The sequence below is a fragment of the Microcebus murinus genome, chromosome 22 (assembly GCF_040939455.1).
Source record: "Microcebus murinus isolate Inina chromosome 22, M.murinus_Inina_mat1.0, whole genome shotgun sequence".
NCBI classification, from domain to species: Eukaryota; Metazoa; Chordata; class Mammalia; order Primates; family Cheirogaleidae; genus Microcebus; species Microcebus murinus.
Window position 1 is genome coordinate 12,605,159 of NC_134125.1, and position 18,089 is coordinate 12,623,247.

The window sequence follows — 18,089 nt, forward strand, 5'->3', positions numbered from 1 at the left end:
CCTTATGTACAACTTGTGACAATATATCTCGATATCTTCACTGAGAAATGACTTTTTGAGATGTTATTTAAATAGTTTTAGAAAGTTACTTGCATAGTCTCTTCTTTAGTACTTCTAGAGAAACATACTATAGAGATTAAAGGAACATAACATAAATTATGTAATTATATTTCCAAGGCACCGTCTAATAATTAATCCTAACCAGTTATTGTTAAAACCCACTAAATAGGAAAGCTCTCTTCTTATTTTCCCAATGAGAAATGAAGGGAGAATATGTGCTAGGTACAGTAAACAGTTGATCTGCAGCGAGAACAGCCTCGCAGGTAAATGCCAAAGGATTTACTCGCTCCCAACAGGATTGTTATTGATTCCCTCTAGACACGGGACGTTCCTTACCAATAAAGGAAATGAAAGTGCTGTTCTTTTCTACTTGTCTGCATTAGTTGCTATAAGCCCTGGCCAAGTGGGTGAGAGGTTCATCCTATGGTCGGTTTAGACCATGGGAATGTTTCCATTTTCTTTTATTTCTGGCATTCTATTATATTATCAGTAACTATGTTTTTCTGTACCAGCAATGACTCCAAGGCCCAGTGCTAGAAATCAGAGGCTATTCCAGTATTTGGTATTCATCACCAAAGGTCACACATACCAAACCCATTAAGAAGTTTTATAAGAGAATAGGTAAATATCATGTCTGTTTTATAAAAGTGGCTTAACTGCAGAAGAAGATGTAACGGAGGCAGTATAATGTAGTAGTGGCCAAGTATATAGGCTTACAGGCTTCCTACAAAATAGGCTCAAATCCTAGCTCCACCACTAATTCGTTATGTGACCCACTCCCTACCCCTGAGCCAGGGTTTGGCACACTACAGCCCACAGGCCAAATGCCGCCTGCTACCTGTTTTTACAAAATAAAGTTTTATTGGACAGAGATACACTCATTCATCTACGTATTACCTACAGCTGCTTTTGCACTACAATACCAAAGCTGAGTAGTTGTGACCCAGCCCCCGTGGTCCACAAAGCCTAATTACTATCTACCCCTTTCCAGAAAAAGTTTGCCAACTGCTGCCCTAAGCATGTGGCTTTATTTCAGTAAACCTCAATTTCCTCATAGGTAAATTAGAGTTGAAACAGTAACTTCAAAGGGATTTTACAAAAGCGAAATGTGAAAAACTGTACCTGGCACATGGTAAGCAGTCAATAAATGATTATAGATCAGCTGTAATGATCATACTTTTATCTTCTCCCTGTCTCAGAAGAAAGGGCATTTTTCTCCTTTTATTCAAGGGCAGTAATTAACCTATATTCCTGACCTTGTTCTCTACTATCTTATATAACAAGCATTTATTGCTGTGTGCCAGGCACTGTAGCAGATACTGAGAACACCAGATTAACAAGACAAAAGCCCTATTAACCTCTCTGCCCCTATCAACTCTCTCTTCTCCTTACCTTTAACCTCTCTCTGTACTCCCCTTCGTGCATTCTGATCCTGTCTACTTCTGTTGCTCACAGCAAGGGTGCCGATGACCACCCTGAAGTGGTCCCTATGTTACCTGACCTCCCAGCAGTATGTGGTACTGCTGATGGCCCCTTTCTCCTTGAACTCTTTGTCTCATCTTCTGAGATACCACAACCTCTTGGTTTTTCCCTTCCCCTCCGGCTATTCCTTTTCCAGCTAGTCCCTATCTACTTGGACCTTAAACACGGGGGTCTCTGAGGGCTTTGTCCTGGGTTCTCTTCTTCTTCTAACCTCTTCCTAAGGTAGCTCATCTATTCCAAAAGCCTCAATTACCACCTGTATATCTGAAAATGACTCCCACTTCTATACCTCTACTTCAGACCTCCCTTTTATCCAGTCTACTAGTGACATCTTCACCTGGGTGTTTCCCAGGCCCGCACACTCGACTAATATTAAACCATCACCTTTCCTTTCCTGCTCCCCAACCTGCTCCACTTCCTTTTTTACCACATGGGTCAGTGACACCATCTACTATTTTACTCAAACCAGAGACTGGGAGTCATCCTGAATATCTGATTCTCCATGTTCAATCTGTCACTAAGTGCTCTCAATTCTACCTCCTGCCAAACTTGGTTACTTCCCTCTTCATCCTGACCACCCTCTCTCGGGTCTGGCCACCGCTCCTTCGTGCCCAGGGTACAACCACCTTCATATATCATCTCCTCTTATCCTCTCTTCTTATCTCCCAGGCCATCCTCCCCACTTGATCAGAAGGATCCTTCAAAAATATAAAACCTGATGTCACACCTTTGCTTTAACGCTCTCTAATGGCTTCCCAATGTTTTTACGACAAAGACAAGAGTTTTGCAAAGAGCCTGCAGGCCCCTGAGTGATCTAGGCTGTTTACCCCTCTACCTTGGTCCCACATTAGTCACCCCCCAGTCCTCTATATTCCACACGTGATGGGTTTCTGGGAGTTTTTCAGAAGGGCCACTGTCTTCCTCGTCTTTACACACGTGGTTCCTCAACCTACATCGTGTGTCATAGAGGCTTTTCCCTGACTCTCCAAACCGGGTGAGTTCTCCTGTTTTACTCTCTGTTGGCACTTGCTCTGCTATTATGTGGAATAGACTCTCAATGTCTGTTTTCTCCACTCTTCTACAAACTCCATGAAGATATGATCCATGACTGTCTTATTCAGCACAGTATCCCCGGATGCCTGGGGCACTGTGCAGGAACTCAATATTCACTGGATGGACAGATGGACAGGCGAATATGCTGGCTTTCGTCCTCAGCCTAGGAACATGTTAGGATTCTCCCAACTAATAGAAATCTTCCTTTAACTGTCTCCCCTTGCTACAGCTTTCGTTCTCTTCTCCCTCACTGAGGAGGGTCTGGGAATGGCAGTCTCACTTTATAACCACTCTCCATGCTCTATAATGTCTCCCATTCCCACCATCCTACTATCGTATGTAACAAGCAGTGGACAAATCCACTGCTAGATCCAACAAACAGCTCAAAGTTTATTACTCTGACTGGTCTCTGCAACATTTGCAGTCATCAGTTAGAAACTTTTGCTCCGGCTTCTGTGGCATGATCTCTTCTGGTCCCCTCCTATGTCTTTGATTAGTCATATTTGGTCTCCTTCTACTCAGCCCTCAAATGTTGGTGTCCACCAGACTCTGTCCTCAGTCCCCATCCTCTCTGATACTATCTCCTGTCCCTCAAAGACCTCACCTATTCCAAACAGCCACTGTGGCCCCATGTAACAACGAAGTCTATCTTTAATTCTGATATCCCTCGTGAACTACGGATTTTCACATCTGGACCTCTACCTGGATACCCATGCAGCTCAGATACCATGTCTACAACTTAGTCAATACCTTCCTAGACGTCCAAACTCACCCCTCCTTTTATCTTTCTGTCTCGGTAAAATGCGGACCTATTCCACTCTCTTGTCAAAGCTACCTCTCAAGTCGGTCACTGAGTTCTTCCTATTCTACCTCCTAAATATTTCTCAAATCCTTCCCCTCTTCACCATCATTGCCCCCCCCCCCACTATTACAATAGCTTCCTAACAGGTCTCTTTACCTACACTGCCAAGATCTTTGTACAACGCAAATCTGATCCTGCTACCTTGCTTCTTAAAACGGGCTTCAGTAGTTCCTCATTGTTTACAGATGCTGTCCAAACTCCTGGCTTCTGGGGCTCTGACCCCCGATTACCGGCCTGCTCTCCCTAACCTCGCATTCATACTCCTGCCATAGCAGTTACTCGTTGCTGCTCAAACGTGCCATCCTCTTTCAGGCCTTTGAGTCTTTGCATACACCGTATCCTCCGCCAAGAATAACCTTTTCTCTTTTGCCTGTTTGGTCAATTATTACTCTTTAGGGCTCATCTCCTTGTGAACTCCTCACTGAATTACCAGGCAAACTCCCATCCCTAGCTTACCAAGACTTACATGACCTCTCCGTCTTGGATTCTCACAGTCTTCCTCCCTGAACTTTGGGCTCACACCAAATTCTTTCAGTCCCTATGTGCCCATTTGCCAGCATTTGGACTTTTGCCCATGTAGGTCCCATTTTCAAGGAACCTATTTACATCACTGGATTCCTTTAAGCCTCTTGGCTCCCTCTGGGAAGCTTTCCCTAGACCAGATCAGTTGTTCCTACTTGTCCTCTCTTAGCCCCTGGTGCCTCCCACTTTGAATCACTTACTATGCTTTGTTATTATTGCTTAATTATCTGACTTCCTGGCTTGTCTGACAAAAGTGTGAGGACAGAGACCAATTGTCTCTCTAGCTCATCCTCTCTGGGCCCAGCAGAATGCTGAACACAGATGCTCAGAAGAGTTTATTGAATGAACGTGTCTGTGTATCTGCCTTCCTCACTTCACTGTGAGCTCCATAAGGGCAAGGACTGTGTCCTATTCATTTGTGCCTGACATTAGTTGGGGCGGAGGTGGTCGTAAATCTTTGATGTGTGAACACATGATATCATATGCGGTATCTATCACATCTTGCCCTCCAAGTCCCTATGTGCCACAGGTTTGATTTAGCACGACATTCCTTGAGTTCCATCTCATAAGATGCACTCCAGCAAGTATCCGCGTGGGCGCGTGGCTTTATTCGGCGGCGTCATTTCCTCAGTTCCTCGGGCAGAAAAACACCAATATCCTATATGTGTGCAAGAATCATCTTGGGAACAAAAGGCTGGATCTTGGATTCTTGACTCCCAAAGCTCCTGAAGCCGTGGCACCAAACCTAACCACTTACCGCTTGAGAGGCCATCATTTCATTTATACTCTGTTCATACTGCTCTGCCAAAATGGCAAGTTTTCTTGTCTGCTCATCTTTCAGTGTCTTTAAGATTGTTTTGTGCTCATTCTTTGGAGTAACTTCCAACTGGTGATTCTTGAGTGCTTTATACTGTTTGGTCTGTACTTTGCAAGTGTCCTGAAACTGTTTTTTAATTTGCATTTCCATGGCCTGTGTAGAAAAAGTGACAAAGGAAACACAAAGACACATGAGTAAATACAGAAAGCCTCTCGCTATGACGATACAATTACAAGTGCTGAGACCATCTGTTTTTGGGTGCAGGGACCCACATTGCTCATCAGTAAAAATGAAAATGCAACAGACAAGAGTTAATGCTATCAATACTTTTGGTTTTACAATGAATGAATAGAAGTAATTTTGAATTTACAAATGGGTTCAAGGAAAAACATGGACTGTTACAAGGGGATGACAACTCTGAGCAGATTGTGGAATATTATGAAGCTTAGCTTGTTAAAGGGCTGGCAACTATTTTTGTGGTTTCCTCATTGGAGACTTCGGTGTCTTCTATTATTTGTTGTTTTTTCCTATTTATTTATTTTTTCTATTTCTCCCTGTTTTCAAGTGAGAAAGGGGATGGCATGAGATAAGCCAGCTCTCACTGCTCTGGCTTATAGCATTGTCTTATCAATTCAATAAAGGAGAACATCTGGATAGCATTTCACATCCTAACCCATTTCCACTGGGTTTTAGCATAAACTGAAAGAGGAAAGTGATTTTATATATTTTTTTCTCCACTAAGAGGTTGTGCTTGCATATAACAATATCAAACATGCATTTTGCAAGGAGAAGGTGTACTATTTTAAGCCCAGAAGGCATTCCATCAGGATGCCCCATAGTCACATGTGCATTTCGTGACTACTCTGAGGACTTATGTGACTAGTCAGCTTAGGGTTTGGCTGGAAGAGATGCATGGCCAGTGTGATTGAGGTTGACCTCATATGTGTGTCAACACTGACAATGTCCTCCCTGACATATAGCAATGGCTTAGTACACACAGCTTGTTAACTAGTGGGCAGCTAAAATTAGCTGGAGGCAGGTAAGGCCTCTAGCACATCATTAGTGCAGGCGTAGTATATGCCTGGCATGTGTAGATTCATTCCTGACTCTCATGGCCATGACAGACATCACTAATCAATCACACTCTTTCCTACTGAGCTTGGATGTGGCTTTAGGGTCTTTTCCAAGGTAGCAGTATTCAAGATAGCTAATACCAATTTAACTTTCTCATTTCCTGGGATCAGATCCACGAACCACTATTAGTTCAGTTTTGAGGAGGGCAGGTCATGAAGCACTCAGAGAAATTGGATACCAAGACAAATTGAGGGATCATGTAGTATAATAGTTTCCAAACCAGTTTTGGCATCTCTTCTTCGGGAGCTTGTCAAATATAGACTCTGTGCTCTACATCTGGAGATACAGTAGGTGTGGGGCCCAGAAATCTGGGATTGTGAAGAGTTGTCCCAGTGACTCTGATAATCATTCAGGTATGGAAACCACTGCTCCAGTCCAACTACGCTCAGAAGCACAAAAAAGGGAAAGACTTCCATCTCTTACCTTTAAGTTTTTTGGCTGTTGCCGAAGTTCCATGACATGCTTTCTGTGCAGTTCCCTTTCTCGCCTCTTATTGTACTCCAGCTGGTTTTCCAGTTCAGTCTGGTGCTGTAAACGGATCAGATCCATGCGTAGCTTCTGTAACGTGTGCAGCTGCCTGTATTCTAGCTCTCGGGTGGACTCGTCGTGCCGGATTAGCATGGCATGCTCCATCTCCTTCTGCGTCCTCTTTTTATTTAGTTCCTGCATCCAGGAACAAAAGATAAATGGAGAGAGATGAATGGAGATGAATTGGAAGGAATGTACAACTAAGTGAGGGATGGCAAGGGATGGCACTGCTAACCATCTCTTAATTGAGCCCATTAGTGTGTGGCAGCAGGACTTAATGAGATTAGATGAACAGTCCCTGGAGGTTTAGGTTCTGTTCCTGGGTCCACCACTTACAAGATGGACATCTTCATAGCAGTCACAACTGCACTATCTGTAAAATGGGATTAATTCTACCTGATCCTTTCTACCCACAGAGCTGCTATGAACCTTAATTAGGTGATGTGCTATACACAGGTCTAAATGAATGTTTCTTCAGCTAAGCTAGAGGTTCTCTCCCCTGATTGCCCATTCATATCATGTAAGGAAGCTTTTCAAACATAAGATCCTCAAATCTCACATTCCGAAATTCTCATAACTGTCTGGGGTAGGACCCTGATGTCAATAGTTTTAAGAGTTCTCCAGGTGATTCTAATATGCAATCAGTGTTGAGACTTAAACTGAGTTAAACTGGTAACATCTGCAATGCCCTTAGCTTTCTGGGAAATACCCTGTTTTTGCCCATATCAGAAGTAGGCCAATTATCATTTTTTAAAACTCAGAGTTCAGAGCATGCTGGGAAAAAACTGATGAGCTCTCTCCCCTTTCATCTTTCCCATTAGTCTGTTCCATCATTTCTACATCTAACCACTCTGCTTTTTTCAGTTCTATTCATGTCTGTCTGTCTTTTTGTTGTTGTTGAAGGGGGAAAGGAAAGCAAACTAGAAATAAAGGGGAAGTTGGGTAAAATTTTTTCATTTACCATTTCAAGAATATTTCCTAAATCACATTATATATACAGATTGAACCACGTGCTCTGGGGACATAAAAATGTTTATTAAGCCATGACTTCTGCCTTCAACTTCCTAACACTTGTAGAGGGAAGTTTAATAGACATTTATTGAAGTATATGCTCAGCTCAAAGCTGACTTGAGTCAGAGGTAGATGGGGTCCAAACCTGGGCCTGTTTTCTGTACTAGGAATTTGGACTTGGCATTCAGATTCAGTTCATCTCTATGTGTGGCTGAAATTGAGGGGCAGATAAAAACTACATATGTGGAATTCATTTGCTGCTATGAGGGGTGAGGATTAGAGAAAGCTGGGCTTCAGAGCAAGAAGAATGAGAAAGGTAGACGGAAGTGCAGGGAATATACTGATGCCTAAGTTCCTGACTGGTTCCTGAGCCCTCCTGTAAGTCCAGCTGTATTACTGCTGTTGGGTTTTATGAGACATTCCTATAGTTCTATAGCAAATTCTCTGGTTTTGGCTTAAGCTAGTTTATATAAGTACCGCGCGCTAACCGATTGCACTACTGGAGCTCCTACTTAAGCTAGTTTAAATAAATTTCAGTTAACATGCAAACAAAAGAACTTTAATACAGGGAAATGTGCAAATTTAAAAAAGAGAGAAAGCAAGGTTGGAAGTGATACATGTTATAAATGAGGTTAAGATTGTATGCTGTATTATTTTTGAAAAGGGTGGTATTACTATTAGTTAAAAGGTCAAGGAAAGGAGAGAGCTTTTGAGCTGGACTTTAGACAACAGGGTCACTCTCTTCTCTGATGGCATCCACCACAGGAGAAAATGCAAGTCATTTATATTTTCATAGAAATATCAATAATATTTGTATATTGGTGTGGTCGAGGATATCTTGCATAGTTGGGTCCCCTATCCATTTAAAGAGAAATCCTTTAAATAGCACAGCACCTAGTACCAGGGCATGGTCACTAATCGTTCATTTATTTATTCAACAAATAGTTGTTGAGCACTTACTATGGATTAGGCTCTGTTGCAGGCACTAGGGAAAGATCAGTGAGCAAGTCCCTCCTCTCATGGACCTTAGTTTCTAGTGTGGAAATAATCAGAGTATCAGTGTAATTTAAATTTGTTTTCAGGAGTAAAAGATAATGTCCTAGAGCTTCTCTCACCATCTCTTCCTGTGTTTTCCTTTTCCTTGTTTTATTTTTTTCTCTTTACCTGAACCATCAAATATCTTTTAAAAACCAGTAACGGGCCCCTAGGTGGCACCAAAGGACAGTAAGCCCTTCCCGCAGACTAAGGCTATCCCAGACCAATGACCAAGAGAAAGCTAAGGAAAGCTCTTTAAATGAATAAAGGTTCTGTTCCTAGGTCACTATATCATTTTTGACCTTTGCGTGCCAGGAATCCCAATATTGGGCATTTATACATCCCACACGTTGCTAAATTGAGAAGTCCAAACTGAGCCTAAGCAGCCCACAGCCTTGAAACTCATGGGGGTGGGGATGGGGAGCAAAAGACACAAAGCAAATGAACACTTCGAAAAGAGATCAAGTGCTTCTCTTCGTGTGTAATGGAATGTTTCAGGATACTGTCCACAGAATACCTATGTCAGAATTATCTGGGTTACAAGTGATTGGTCTTTAAACAAGGTACCCAGCTAATTCTGATTTATACCAAAGTTTGAGAATCAATAGAAAAATGCTCAGGGTGTGAGTCAGTTTCAGCTCTTCCATGAACTCATTATGTACGGTTTTGGGCAAGTCTCTTAATCTACAATTTTAGTTGCTTCAGGTGTAAAGTGAGGATAACAGCACCCACCATGCCCTACCATGTTTGTAAATGAAAGGCCATAAGAAAATGTTTCAGAATGCATACATATGTCATTATTTTTCTGTATTTAGAAGTGAATATCTGGCATATAATATCTTAAATCTAGTATTTATAAACCATTATAAGAGTGAGAGAAACATGGTACTGAAATGACTTTTTTTTGTTACAATTGCAAGTTGTTCCCTTTAATTCATACATCTGAGTCGTTGAAGTATAAGATCGTAAGCTGTTTATAATAATTTAAATCATGGGGAAAATATTATTCAGCTTACTATGAGCCAGGTGCTGTGCCTACATGATAATGTGTAATGTGCTTTCAATTTTTAAAAGTTATTTCATATATCTCATTCAATCCTAATTGCAACCCTATGAAGTGGTAAGATTGCAAGGATTTACCCCTTTTTTATGTGATAGGCATTTGGGAATTGAGAGACTAACATAAGGTGATACAATGTCTATAAAGCAGAACTAAGTCTAAACTCAGGTTTTTAGTCCAACATTTCCCATTAAAAGCTGTCCCAATAAATTACTTATATTTTGCTGTTTTATACTTTTTCAGTCTGTGATATAACATTCCAAAGAATTCTTCTGCTGTAGACATGGTGCAATGGTTGCTTTACAAATGACGCAATCAATAAAGAATATATTATAGCGACATCATGTGCACCTTTAGCTTATAAAATTCAACAAAGTGAGTGGAGCAAAGATAATATTATATATGTTCTGGAGGGAATGTGAGGTGAGAGACACACAGCTTCCTTGCCCTTAGCCTACATTATACACTGTGAGCATCTCGTTAAGCTGGGCATGAGCTTACTGTTGAAAAACACATACTTTTCACACACCTAACATATTACCATACTCTGTGAATCTACCTGCTGTATCAGATGGAGCTCCAGGTGCGTCCCCTCACATCCCTTTCCCTAACTGTATTCTAAGCAGTTAATCTCACTCATGCCAAATTCTTATCCTCATACCCACTAAAGCTGAGTAAACACTAGAATTCAAACTTCTAAATGAAGATGCCATCAGCCTATGACATTTAATGCTTTCTTAGTTTCAGTTCTTGGTTTCGACACTGGTCAGAAGATAGCATCTGTGTGTGGTGGTGATAGAGGAAGAGGCTCAACCCAGTTTACAGTGATCCTCTTAAATGTTTTCACTAATTAAAAGGACTGCTAATACTTAGTTTAGGCAAAGATACAGAAAAACAAGCACTCTTATGCTTTGCTGGTGGGCAATTTGGCAGTATCTATGTAAAAATTTATATGTATATACTCTTTGACTCAAAGTCCACTTCTGAGAATATATCCTACAAAAATACTTATTTACATGTAAAAATATCTATGTACAAAGATGTTCTCTGTTGTATGGTTAGTAATATTGCAAAACTTCAACAAAATGTCCACTGACAAGTGCCTCATTATATAAATGATTTTATAGCCATACAACAAAATACTATTAGGTTAAAAAGAATGAGGCAGAACTATATGTGCTGGACAGTAAATGAGGGGAAAAAGTTACAAAACAATGGAGTGGACATATGTTACTTTTTGTAGGCTCAGCATTCATTTTCCCTGCTTCTGTGTACAGACTCCTTTTTCGCTTTGAGAAACTACTGACTCCACTGTACCAGGAATCAGAGAGAGCTTTGAGTCAGAGTGAGACACATTACCCAATCAAGCTCTCTCTCTCCTAGACTTTGAATCTTTAACAGAAATGATAGAAAGATTAAAAGCAGTTGGAGGAGACACATCCAAATGGCAGTGCCTTGAGAAGTGTCCGTTAGCTCTTGCTCTCTGTGTCATGTAGTGGCTTTTCCAGCGTGGTTCTTCATCTTTTCCGGCTTGGTTCTTCAGCTTTGTCACCTACCCCATATCCTTCCAACAAATTCCTTTTCATGCTTAAATCAGCCAGAGTTTGTTTCTGTTTCTTGCAAGTCAAATAACTCTACTGATACAAAAGTCATCTCATTTTGGTAAGGTTAAAGTCATACATGATATGTAAGCTACATGTATGTATTTAATACATAGGAGAAAAATATCTGGGAATACATGCATGTGCCAAATTAACAGTGACTGTCTCAAGGTAGAGACTGGGTGGAATGGTATCAAAAAGGGGAAAATGAGGTGATGCTGGTCAAATAATAAAGAGTTTCAGTTATATAAGATGAATAATTTCTGGAGATCAAATGTACTACATGGTGATAACAGTTAACAATACTGTATTGCATACTTGCAACTTGCTAAGAGGACAGCTCATACATCTTCCTTTACCTCCACCTTACCATGCACACATGCACACAAATGGTAACTATGTGGAGGTGATGGACATGTCAATTAGCTTGAATATGTTGATCATTTCACAATGTATACATACAACAAAACATCAAGTTCTACACCTTCAACATGTACAATTTTTATATGTCAATGGGATCTCAATAAAGCTGCTAAAAAGAACTTTTACTACTTAGCTTTATGTTTTTCTGTATTTGTCTATTTTCCATTTTTTTTTTCAAAAAAAAAAAAAAAAATGAGGTCTTGCTATGTTACCCAGGCTGGACTTGAGTTCCTGGGCTCAAGCAATCCTCCTGCCTCAGCCTCCTGAGTAGTTGGGATTATAGGCATGTGCTACTGTGCCCTTCAATGTTCTCTTACTACTTTTGTAAACAGAAAGAAAAACTTTTGGACATTTTCATGAAGGTGGCTCTGAAATAAGACTAAACAAAGGAAAATTTACACTCTCAAGAAAAATACCATTACAGAGTTATTATTGGTTAGAGCCTAATACTAATGAAGTCAACAAATACAGTTTTTATCCATTTGGGGGAGTAATTATCTTGTACAGCTTTATTAGTCCTGTCCCTTAGCCTTAGAGTTCCTCCAAATATGTGTTATTAGAATAACAATAATAATTGCCACGTCAAAAGAATCCCAAATACCTTATTTCCCACCAGCTACTGGACTTTTTCATTTTGATTTTTTACTTCTGCCAAACTCAACACGTCCAGTACCGAAGCCAGTTTCTTAACCTCTCTCTAAGCTTCTCTATTTCTACCCAAAATCTACATTTCCCCAAGTCTTAAACCCTAGAAATGATTTTGATTCTATCCTCATCTTTTCTCTCATATCCTACTGTTTGCCAAGTCATATTGATTATATATTTCAAACTGAGTTCAAATCCACCTCTCCTTTGACGGTTACTACCACCAGCCTATCCATACCCTATTTCCTACCACCTGATCTTTGCCTCTAAGTCTCTTCCCTCTAATCCAGTGTTTCTCAAGCTTTGTTTTTCATTGTCACCCCCATAAGGAGCCTTTTTAGACTTTTCCCCCTTTTAAACATTCCCACCGCTGAAATGTTAATACCACCAATAGACCGTGCATCTGTCTATGAACTGGGTGGCCCTGCAGACAACCACAAGCTGTCTGCATATCTAAGACACCTGCCCTGACCAGAACCCATTATTGCCCCCACTGGGAATGCATGTTCTAACCAATCTGTGCATCATTGCTAAACTGGGCTAATCTCTCTAAAGGACAATTTTACCTGTATCACTGAGCTAATCAAAAACAATTCAGCAGTTTCTCCCTCTTCCAATAAGATAACACATATAAAGAGCCTGAGTCTGGCCTACCATTATATGTGTTCAATAAAGTTTAGTTTGCTTCGCTCTCTTTCTTCTTCCTATTTGAATACGGCTCTCCAAAAAGCCTTATACCAATTCACTGTTCCATTAACTCTGCTTGAACTGCTTGTTTCCCTTATGCGGGCTAACAATTTTTTCTAATCAAACTTTGATACTTTTACCAATGTGCTAGCTCCTTTATGAGGTTTCCTTTGATTACTCCAGGTTGCCATGACATCCTGTTGAACTTATTATCTGCAACTGATTCCCATTCTGTATTCCTCATCTCAGCGAATGCCGTCATATCCATCCAACCTCCCAAATTAGAAACTTGGAAGTCATTTTTTACTTCCTCTTCTGAAATTCCCCCATCCATTTGGTCATAATCACTGTCAGTTCTGCTTCAGCAATATCACTGGGAGCTAATCTCTTTCCATCCACATAATGTCTTCCAGGCTAGAACTGGAGAAACAGCATCTTGGCTGACGTCACTGTACTTTGCTTCTCGCCACTCCAGCCGATCTCTCACACCAAGGAACTAATTCTTCCAAAAGATGAAATGTCTCATCATGTCACTTCCCTGCTTAAAAACCTCTGATGGCCATACACTGCCTTCAGGCTAAAATGAAAATGTCTGGCCCGAAACAAGGCCCTTCACATTCTTCTTCCAACCACTCTTGTTCTGCGCTCCACCCCACATGCTCAGAATGCTGGTCATGCTCAACATCTCATCAATCACTGAATCCTCCAAGCCCTTTCAAGACCATAGGCCCACAATACTTTATTTCTAGGTCTATTATTGTACCTAACACATTATGTTGAAATTGGTCTGTTACGTGTCTGTTTCTCCTCTTAGACTTAGGGCCATGTAAAGGCAGGGCGTATAGATGCTCGGTGGCCCTGGCACAAAGGAGGTACTCTGAGTGCTGGACAACTAAATGAATGAACTTCATTTCAGAGCATCACACTGATATTTAAAGGTTTCATGGGGAGTCACAAAAACATAAGTTCTTGATGAGCAGGCTGAAAGCAAAAATTCTCTGTGCTATTTCTTTTGATTCTTTATTGCATGATATGGCTGATAATAGATGTTCAATAAAATACTATTACATTTATTTAGACAAAGTTGATTCCCTATTCTGCAAATGGGCTTTCTCTTATTGATGGTAAACTCATTCCCTGACTTTTGTGTACCTACTCTGTATCAGTCACTGTGCTAAAGACTATAAAGGCTAAAGATATAGGAATGGACAAATACCTCCCGAATGTTCTGCTGCTCCACCTCATGCCGCTTGATCATTATTTTCCGCTTGAAGAAACGACAGTTTTTGTCGTAGTACAGTCTCTGTTGAGTGAGAAGGTGGGCTTCCTCTTCAGCCTGTGTGTGCTGCAAATTCTCTTTATGCTTGGATATCCGCTCTTGCTTTTCTTTCTTGGGTGTGCTATGATCCTCATTCATTTCCTTGAAAAGAAAAAGAAAAACAAGCCGGTTGCTTACTGCAACTGCAGATTATGTTATTTGGAAAGCAAATGAAAATGTAAATACAGCAAGGCTTGCTGTTACATATCCCTCCCTTAACTCCCCTCCCCTCATTAATTGAGGGGGACACTTGTGAGTGTCCGTATCTCTGGCTTCTCACTCTCAGAAGTTATCCACTCAATCAACACACACTTGCTAAGCTCTTGCCATGCGACAGGCACTGTGCAAGGCACAGGATACGACAGCGAGCAGAAGAACATGATATCTGAAACCACAGAGCTTTACAGTATAGAATCAAAAATTAATCAAAGAACCATAGACATGAACTAAAAATTACTGTGATAACTGCTGCGAACAGGAAGTACTTGGTCCTATAAGAATGTTTAATGAAAACTATTTGACCTTGTGAACAATTGAGTTGAAATTTAATAATTGGTCGGAGTGAACTGGTAGAAAAGGAGAAGGAAGAATACTATGGGCAGAGAAAACAGCATGTGCAAAACCCTTAGGGTGGGGAAGGAAAAATCATGGTGTGATCCAGAACTGAAAGGTCAGGGTGGCTGGTGCAGTGTGACAGGAGATGAGGCTGGCCAGATAGATAGGACCACTGAGGTCAAGTTAGGGACAGTGACCTTTAGCACAGGAGAAATGGATTTTATATATGTAGGAATCTCATGATGAGATGTATTTTAAAAAGATTACTGGCTGCCATATGGAGAACAGATTGGAGGGAAAAGCATGTCCGTGGAGACAGCTAGGAGGCTACTGCAAAGGTCCAGGGGAAGAGATGATAGTTGCTTGGACAAAGGAAGTGGTGAAAAGATTGGGAGAAATGGACAGATTTCCAAGACAAGAGGTGATGATGCAAATGTCACTAGCTTGAATTTCAAGAAAAAGCATTCTTCATTTAGGATTAGTGGGTAAATAAACCACCTATATTTTCAAGAGAACAGAATTCATAATTTTTCCATAACATCTGGGCAAAGGGAGAAAGCAGTGAATCAGAATAGCTAAGATGTTAATCTATGGTGAAAATAAGAAGACTACTTTTAGAGAAAGTACAGTGTACTCTTCTTTGTTTGTACTGACAAGCTTGATCTGTAATATTTGATATTGCTAACACCTATTTTACTTAATCTTTTGTGATACAGACACCAATACACTACTTATACTCTCTCTTAGCCAAGAAGACTTTGTAAATCAACTTTCAACTATCCTGTTCCAGTGAAGTCATAAGTGAAATCTTTGAATCAACAAGAGAAAGTGCTGTTTCCAGCGTGGAGTAAGCTGGGATCACAACAGGAAGGCTGGGTGACTCATCTCTTCATGCTGTGACTTCACTACTAGGTTTGGCATTAACCACTAGACTACACACCCAAATTCAAATGTGATTGTAAAAGTTCACTCCAAAATCAAGAACAAATTATTTCTGGACCACCTATCATTCTGTATTAGCCATACTGCTGTTATCCATCAACAGTGGGGATAATGGGGTCATTTCCAAACAATATCTTTAAGTATATCAATATCTAAATATACATGCCACCTTAAATAGTCTGAATTAAGCTTTAATTCATAAGGAGTAATAATAGCTTTGCAAAGAAAGGCCAAGTGAGGCTATCTCAAAGTGGCTTTAGCCTTGATTTTCTTCATGAACATGTTGAGAGACTGAGAAGTTCAGGCCCATGGTCTTCTGTGCTCATAAATCTGAATATGGTGAACCAAAAACAGCCTGATGGCTGAGGACTGAGTGAGAACTCTTGAATGTTATTCTGTGGGAGAATCTTCTAAAGGTAGAGTTCATGAAATCTGTAAACATCTCAGTGTTACAAAAGCTCAAAATGGTGGCCACAGTCAGAAAGTATGGCCTCCAGGGCAAGAGTGGACACACGGAGTTAGAAATAAGGAAGGTATTTAGAGATGAGAAAACCTCAAAATTTCTTACTGAGAAATCAAGGCTACCACTGTGATCCAGAAACTTCCCTTTATTATGATACAATAATTAGGCTCAAGCCAATAACTAACAGAAAATGGAGAGCATGGGAACCTTCTTAGTCGGGCTATTTCTCTCTACACCCTGGTTTTCTGGTCCTCATGGTGTCAGAGATTCTCCCCATTCCACCAGAGAGGATAAAATACAATTTCCTGTCAGGCCCAACAATTACCAGAGGCTTACCTTGGCAGGGCAAAAGATCCCAAGACTCACCCCAACCCACTTGCTTTCACTTCCTAACTAAAGAACAATTGGAGAGGAACCTTGCTAAGTCCTATATTGCTAACTTACGAATGAGAATATGAGTTCAAACACATGATTTCACATGTACTAAAATAGTGCCTCATATTGAATTTTATTAAACTTTAATATACTTAGTAAGTTGACAAATAAGAAATCCTAAGTCTTATGAGAAGAAAAGTCTATGGAACTGCAGACAAGTCACCTGTAAGTATTGGTAAAAGGAGAAATGAAGGAATTTGAACTTTCAGATCAAATTGCAGTTCCTTAGGAGGATCCTCTATGTCTACTAGTGGTCTTCAATCAAACATTCCAGAATCAATCATTCATTTATCAAATATTGACATTACCAGACATGTGGATATACTCATGAACAAAAAAAGACATGGCCTCTATTCTTATGATGCTTACCAGCTAGGAGAATAAGTAACTCAAATAGTCATTAAATGCATGTATAGTTAAAAGCTCTAGTGTTATGAAATCAGAGATATCTGTTTTGGTCAAAGCAGTTAGAAAAGGCTTCCCCGGGGAAGTGATATTTGAGTTAAGGTCCTAACAACCAATCCTATATCTTACAAGGAGGAGAAGTAGAAATTAACTGAGCAGAGTTGTGGTCAGGGAGGGGTTGGGGTTAGAAAAAGCATCCTGAAGGAAGAAACAGTATGTACAAAGAACTTGGGGAAGGGTGGAGCTTGATATGATACATTTGAGGAACTGAAAGATGAGCAATAGACATCTGGGGCAGCAAACAGTGGGGTGGGGTGAGAGAAGCGCTGGTGTGAGATGACACTGGAAGGGTAGGTGGGAGCAGACCAGGTAGGGACTACCAGGATTTTGACCTGTCCTAAGAAGCCAGTGGATCTTAAAACCATGAGGTGACATGACCAGATTTTAGGTTTGAAAAGATCACTCTGGCTGAGGTGTGGAAAATAAATTAGAAGTAGATAAGAATGGTTTAGAGTTACAGCAATGATTCTTGAAATGTGGTCCCTGAACTGGCAACATCAACATCACCTGGGAACTTGTTAGTAGCGCACATTTTTAGACTCCACCCCAGAAAATCTGGGAGTAGACAGGAATAGATCTTTTGAAGCAGAAAATCTAGGAGTAGGCTTAGCAATCTGTCCTGATAGCATTTTAGGCAATTCTAATGTAAAGTTTGAGACTTGTGGGATTAGAATATTGATCACAATATTCTAAGTAAGATGAGTCCATTTTAAATGCTAACCATTCTAATGGCAACTTGGGGACTGCAAATATTGGTGCCCTTACCTCTTTTATTTTTTCCTTGCAAATCTTATACTGCTTCTTCTGACTTTCTAAGAAAGTTGTCAAATCTTTCTTCTGCTGGGCCAAGATTTGTTGCTGGAACTTCTTCTCATCTGCTGCAGCTACCTTTGCCTGATAAAATAATAAATAACAATCTAGCATAAATCTGTTCTTCACATGCAGAATTCAACTGTCTATATTCCCCAATGCACTAAGATAGTCTATAAGT

General features: G+C 40.4%; 1 protein-coding gene across 4 annotated transcripts in view; it reads right to left on the minus strand.

The window, feature by feature from the left end:
* TAOK3 (TAO kinase 3) overlaps window positions 1-18,089 on the minus strand; it is a 173,403-nt gene that overhangs the window by 3,767 nt on the left and 151,547 nt on the right. For all 4 annotated transcript variants that reach the window (XM_012756477.3, XM_012756478.3, XM_075996609.1 and 1 more), the window contains 4 exons: window positions 17,864-17,992; window positions 14,137-14,340; window positions 6,354-6,593; window positions 4,737-4,949 (listed from right to left, as the gene is read on the minus strand). In XM_012756477.3, the coding sequence (XP_012611931.1) occupies window positions 4,737-4,949; window positions 6,354-6,593; window positions 14,137-14,340; window positions 17,864-17,992 (786 nt within the window). The remainder of the gene's footprint in view (window positions 1-4,736; window positions 4,950-6,353; window positions 6,594-14,136; window positions 14,341-17,863; window positions 17,993-18,089) is intronic.